Source organism: Chiloscyllium plagiosum, unplaced genomic scaffold (assembly GCF_037043375.1).
Source record: "Chiloscyllium plagiosum isolate Xiang-an unplaced genomic scaffold, Cpla_swu_hap1 HiC_scaffold_35, whole genome shotgun sequence".
NCBI lineage: Eukaryota > Metazoa > Chordata > Chondrichthyes > Orectolobiformes > Hemiscylliidae > Chiloscyllium > Chiloscyllium plagiosum.
This window is the reverse complement of record NW_028270173.1, coordinates 21,901,189-21,908,111: the sequence shown is the minus strand read 5'-3', so window position 1 is coordinate 21,908,111 and position 6,923 is coordinate 21,901,189. Positions and strand designations below refer to the sequence as shown.

At 42.6% G+C, this 6,923-nt stretch overlaps 1 protein-coding gene across 1 annotated transcript; it reads right to left on the bottom strand.

The window, feature by feature from the left end:
* Positions 1-1,537: 1,537 nt before the first annotated feature.
* LOC148140448 (putative G protein-coupled receptor 139) lies at positions 1,538-2,497 on the bottom strand. Its single transcript, XM_087978952.1, has one exon. It carries the CDS (start codon positions 2,495-2,497, stop codon positions 1,538-1,540), a length of 960 nt encoding a protein of 319 aa, XP_087835078.1.
* Positions 2,498-6,923: the final 4,426 nt, after the last annotated feature.

Sequence of the window (6,923 nt, the reverse complement as noted above, 5' to 3'; positions counted from 1 at the left end):
ATCCCTGCCAAGGTTGGCATTTTCCCAAAGGCCAGCTAAGAGTCAATCCTAATGCTCTGAGATCGACATGGCTGTGGATCGTACATCACATATACGATGGAGATGCTTAAAAGCCATCAGAGGTTCTCGCCGAAAAGACAATCAATTTTTGAAGACAATTAATTTTCCCGCATGTTCATCATGAATGGCGACATAATCAACATTGTGCTCGCGCTATTTGCATAGAAAATTCAACGAAGATTGGTGGAGTTGTGGATAGTGAGGAGGGCTGTTGTCGGCTGCAAAGAGACTTGGATATGATGCAGAGCTGGGCTGAGGAGTGACAGATGGAGTTCAACCCTGCCAAGTGTGAGGTTGTCCATTTTGGAAAGACAAATAAGAATGCGGAATATCAGGTTAATGGTAGGGTTCTTACTGAGGTGGAGGAACAGAGGGAACTTGGGCTCTATGTTCATAGATCTTTAAAAGTTGCCACTCAGGTGGACAGAGCTTGTAAGAAAGCCTATGGTGTATTAGCGTTCATTAGCAGAGGAATTGAATTCAAGAGTCGTGAAGTGATGTTGCAACTGGATAGGACTTTGGTTAGGCCACATTTAGAGTACTGTGTGCAGTTCTGGTCGCCTCACTTTAGGAAAGATGTGGAAGCTTTGGAGAGGGTGCAGAGAAGATTTACCAGGATATTGCCTGGAATGGAGAATAGGTCGAATGAGGATAGGTTGAGAGTGCTAGGCCTTTTATCGTTGGAACGGCGAAGGATGAGGGGTGACTTGATAGAGGTGTATAAGATGACCAGAGGAATAGATAGAGTAGACAGTCAGAAACTTTTTTCCCCGGGTGCAACAGAGTGTTACAAGGGGACATAAATTTAAGGTGAAAGATGGAAGGTGTAGGGAGATGTCAGGGGTGGGTTCTTTACGCAGAGAGTGGTGGGGGCATGGAATGCGCTGCCTATGGGAGTGGTAGAGTCAGAATCTTTGGTGACCTTGAAGCGGCAATTGGATAGGTATATGGATGGGTGCTTAAGGTAGGACAAATGTTCAGCACAACATCGTGGGCCGAAGGACCTGTTCTGTGCTGTATTGTTCTATGTTCTATGTTCTATTTGCCACGGTGAAATTTCAACCTATGTCCCCAGGATATGAGATTAGGTTTTAGAATGCTTGCCCAGTGAGGTTATTAGATTAGATTAGATTACTTACAGTGTGGAAACAGGCCCTTCGGCCCAACAAGTCCACACCGACCCGCCGAAGCGCAACCCACCCAGACACATTCCCCGACATTTACCCCTTCATCTAACACTACGGGCAATTTAACTTGGCCAATTCACCTAGCCTGCACATTTTGGACTGTGGGAGGAAACCGGTGCACCCGGACGAAACCCACGCAGACACGGGGAGAACGTGCAAACTCCACACAGTCAGTTGCCTGAGGCGGGAACTGAACCCGGGTCTCTGGTGCTGTGAGGCAGCAGTGCTAACCACTGTGCCACCGTGCAGCCCATTAAACCACCAACTCCTCCCATCAATACAAATTATTTTCATAACATTCTGAATAGAGCATAAGGAGATTTCAGCAAGTTCTTCACCTCCTCTCTGAATCTCCTCTGGGTCAGTGCATAAATACAAGTATTTGTGCAGGAGCTGGTGCACATCAGCAGGAACGCTGCCCTGATTGCCACATAGAGTGAGTTTGAAACTTGGAGAGACGTAATGTGGGTAAAGCTGACACAGATATGGATGACAGTGATGGGGCCTGACAGCACCATGAAGCAGCCAGAGATGGTGAAGAGCAGAATGATGGAGGTCCTCCTGCTCTTCAGCTCGGGGTCTCTGCCCATTTCCCCAGCACCAGAGCTGCTGTCCTTCAGAGCCCGGCGAACTCTGCTGGCTGCTAGGATATGGCCAGCGGTGAGAGTGTTCAACAGCAGGAGCAGGGGAATAGGAAGAAACATGTTTGAGATGTTGGAGAGCCACCAGTGAGCTGCCCAGGCCGGTGAAGTGAGGTAACTGGTGACGGTGCGGCAGCCCCACTGTACGTTGTTCAGAACATGAATGGGCTCATAGCGAAAAGGCAAGGGAATGTTGACCATGACGTTAAGAGAACTCACGATGAATATAACCACGTTAGCCATTCTTTCAGTGCAATACATCCCCTTCAATTTGTTGCAGCAAATTGCTACAAAGCGGTCAAAGGTGAAGGCGATGGTAAACCAGATGGAGAGTTGGATGCTGAACCCTTGCAGGAAGGCACTGAGTCGGCAGGTGGAGGTGTAGTTCAGCAGTGAATCCGGGAAATGATATTTGAAGATCTGGCTCACAATCACGTTGAAGACAAGGACCATCATATCTCCTGTTGCCATGGCAGTCATGTAGAGAGTGATTCCTTTGGAAAGGCCGCACTTCCCTTGGGAAAGAATCAGCACTGTCATCAGGTTCGCTGTAAGGAAAATCAAATCGTGAGATGTATCCAAACACCCAGAGATGTGCAGCGATAACATCTTGGGTTACACAAGACTGAAGTGCTGCTGGCAATGCTAGACTTGAACTTCAATGGAAGACAGTGAAATCTCATGAGCAATACATTGTCTGTGTCATGGAAATTATCAAAGGGTAATTTCAGGACTGGTATATTCTATTCTCATCACTTTGCACTGTTTGCTCTCCTGATTTCAAGGAAACAAATAGCATTATTTTAGAAGTCACTTAGAGAAGGACCACTTGCCACATTCCTGCGATTAAGGTCTTGTTGGCTGAAGTGAGGTTATGCCCATCTCCATTCGAGTCTGGAAGAATATAAGGTGATTTCATTGAAACATATAAGGTCTTGCGGGGACTAGACAAAGTGGAACACAAAAAGAGATATTTTCTTTCGACTACAGTGATTAAGCTGAGGGGACACGGTATCAGAATAAACTGTTTCCTTTTTCAAACAAACGTAAGAAATGTATTATTCTCCGAGAGAGTGGTTGGAGAGTGCAATTCTGTTCCCTTGAAGGTAATGGGATGTTGGCATATAAGATTGAGTTAGACAGATTTGAATACACAAGGGAGTGGAAGGCTCTGGTTTCCAGGCAGAATAACTGTCAGCCATTGATGACTAATTTTAATTATTACAAATATGAGATCGAGAATTTCTGTTCCAATTGTTTATGATCCCATTTTCTGCTTAAGCAGAAACAGCCAAAGCACTCTCCCATGAGGGGAACATCGTCTTAGCATTTACCCTGTCAAGATCCTTTAGAATCTGATATGTCTCAATTGGATCACTGTTCATTCTTCTAAACTCCGGACAGTAGACTCCAAAACTGTTGAATTTATGACCATAAGACAGTCTTTCTATCCCTATGATCATCCTAATTATCCTCGTATGAATTGTGCGAGACGAAAATTTAATTTCTTTGTTACTGGACGAAATTGCTCACAGTGTTCCAAATCAATTCTCAGAGCTGCTTGGAACTTGCAGAAAGACGTCCCTATTGTTGTACTGCAACCCTCTTGAAATAAGAGTCCAGAATTCCACACGCCTTCCTTATCACAACGTGTTCCTGTTTGCTAATGTTCTGTTTTTTTTTGTATTTCTGAAGGCCCCATTTCCCTTTGTGTACCTGCATCCTGATGCGTGTCACCATTTAAATAAAACTCCATTGCTTTTTCTCCCTTTTCAAATGAACAACTTGACATCTTCCCACATTATACACCATTTGCAAGATTTTGCCCATTTACTTTGTCTATCAATATCTGTCTGGAAAAAAAACGTTTGTATCCCTCTCAAAATGTGTCTTTCCATACAGTTTGCTATCGTCTGCAAAATTGCACTTGATGACATTAAGATTTTCTAAATGTTCAGTTATCCCATCGTAATTACCAGATTCCAATGCTTTTTCAGTTGATCTAGCTACCCGCATTTTGCTGTCCTTCCTTTTGGAAAGGATGATGCATTGACAGTTTTTTCATGCCTGTGCAACTCCTCCACAATAATAATGCAGACATTATTTCTGCACCTACCTATTTCAGAATGCAAGGTTGCAAATCCTCAGAGGCAGGAACGTTATTTGCCATAAACCATATCAATTCGTGAAATACTCCTCTCTTAATGGCGGTCTTCTGACTTACTCCCTCTACCTCATTCCTCGTATTATTGGGATGTTGAAAGTTTCATCCAACGTCAAGACTGATGGAAAATAAACGTTTAACTCCTCCACCGTTTAATTTCGTTACTTCAAACATAGTTGTTTCCAATTCAGTCAGCTAGGACAGGACAAACTGGACTCAAACCGAAATCAATGGTAATTAAAAGAAAGGAAAACTCAGTAGGAAGCAAGTGTTCAATTCAGAGTGTACATCAAATTGCAAAGATTTAATTTAAAACAGAAAAGGTAAGCAAAATGTCACAGCGGTTTCTAATCACTTACCTGGAATTCCAAAAATTGCAAGAACAGGAAAGAGAATTTCTATTAGAAGCGCCTGCACTCGCATTTTTAGGTGTAAGCAGACAAAGTCCAAATGAGTTAATGCACTGAAACACACTCAATTTATACACAAGCCAATCCTCCAGTGAAACAGTAAACAATCTCATGCTATTTCTAACGAACAAGTTAACATCTCGCTTAACTGCGCAGCATTTTCAGTGAGCTGTATTATCCCCCGAGAATCAGGACCAGTTCTCTCAGGCTCCACAGCTCTTAATTCTCAGGAGGTCATTCAAGACCTGAATGCCTCAGCTCAACTTTTACCTGGCACGGAGAGGATGCAAAACACCAAGTTTTAGACTTTTAAGTCAACCTGTGCTACGTCACGGCTCTGGACAAAGTCAGAGTTGAATCCAGGCCTTCTAACCCATCCAGAGTGATCCTACAAATGTGCGACGTGAGCCCTCAGTTACACATATCTAGTCTCACCGTAGCCTTTCTCTTTTTAGTTATTGCATTCTGTGAAAAATGAAAAAAAAACGTTTTTTACAGCCATTTTCATTTTCGGACAGAAAGATGTTTTAAATGTGATTTCGATGGTATTCATCGACAGCAGTGATAGCATATACAATATACAGATACACATTACAATGGTTTACATATAAAACACATTTTACTTAAGTCTGTTTAGACTAGGAGATCTAAACTCACATTGTCAGCAACAAAATCGATTTAAAACGAAGTTTCTATTGGAATATTGTTCGCTCAGCCAAATAAATTATTTTTATGCAAGACAGCTCAAGTTTTAAAGTCCCAAAAATTCATTTCATTTCCCACAATATCTCACCAGAAGAAAAATAAGTCCTTTAAACATTCCTGTGTTCATTCAATGTTTTTTTTTCCTTTGTTCAATACATTTCTGGAAGGAGCCACTGCAGTTCTGCAGTTCAGAATCAACTACTGATAAAATATATTCACGTCAACATATCACCGGATTTTGCATTTCGCCTTAGGGACTAAGAAAAACATAATCATTTCATCTATTACTAAATAACAATCTTCCAACATCATTCTTAAATTCACTCAATGTTCCAGCATCCAACACACATTCCATAGAATCACGACCATTGCAGGAAGAAATTGCTCCTGATCTCTGTTTTAAATTTTCTACTACAAAACAGAAAGCAGTTACCTCTGCACCCAGATTTCCCCATGTGAGGAAACATCCGCCATATGTCGATTTTGTCAAGTGTCAAGTCAAGTCTCAAAGACCCAAGATTCTGGAGTTTTGGCGGAAGCCAATGATGTCTGATATTTGGACTTGGTCATGAGGGGAACTCAGAAGGAGATTGGAGGGATAGAATACCTTGGGTTGGAAGGACCTTTCTGGAGCAAATGGGAGAATGCAAAAGTCATAAAGCTCCTGATCTTAAAATGATGTGAAGAAACTAAAATCTATCCATTGAAATGATGCTAGGAACAGAACATCTCATTTTTGAACTTTCAGTGGGATACCAATCGTAGTGTTGAAATGTCTAAGGAAAGCTCAGAAATCAGCGCATCTGGAAAGGAAATGGGTATTAAAACCATAATTGATACGGATTTGTTATTCTACCTCAACTCTTGATAAAGATATTCACAAGAATGAAGGCTTTGATTCTTTATTTCAAAAGGAGCTGATTGTCTTTATTTTTCAAATGAAGAACACCTGAAATGATAGACAAAAGACATTGGATATTGGATGGCACGGCTGGAGTGATCCAATAACGTCGATCGGAGTAACCTGGTGGCTTCAGGGAAGACGGGAGGAAGAGGACACGAAGAGAAATATTGTGAGTGCGACAAGGTCCACTACTTTCCAGGAGTTGGTAATAATGACCAGTCTACACTTGAAAAGGTATGCCACTGTAAGGTCAGAGAAAGGTGATTCAGGCTGAACCACACCAGTTATATTCTCTTGAACAGCTCTCAAGGGTTTCCACCAGCAGTCCATTATTTTGGAAAACACTGTGCTGATGAAACTTGGTTTGTTTGGGAGATACCGCAATGTGAGAATTGGTGCCTTCGTCCTCCAAGAAATGTCTAGAATTCTACTCGACGTCGTTTAGAGCCGTGGAGGACGATGTCGCTAGTTGGGCGCCGAATGCTGAGTAGATTGCTACATTGTTCAATTCTCCCATTTCACGCAACACTGTCCCAACTCTCCCATTCAGTGCAACACTGCCCCAACTCTCCCATTCAGTGCAACATTTCCCTTACTCTCCCATTCAGTGCAACACTGCCCCAATTCTTGCATTCAGTGCAACTCTGCCCCAACTCTCCCATTCAGTGCTACATTTCCCCAACTCTCCCATTCAGTGCAACACTGCCCCAACTTTCCCATTTCGTGCTACACTGCCACAATTTTCCCACTTAGCGTGACACTGTCTTAATCCTGCCATTTCGCGGGACACTGTCCCAGTTCTCCCATTCAGTTGCTACATTGAACCAGATCTCAGTATTGAGTATTGTCTTG

Coding starts and splice junctions, on each gene's coding strand:
- LOC148140448 (XM_087978952.1), bottom strand. CDS start 2,497: ATGTTATCGCTGCACATCTCTGGGTGTTTGGATACATCTCACGATTTG.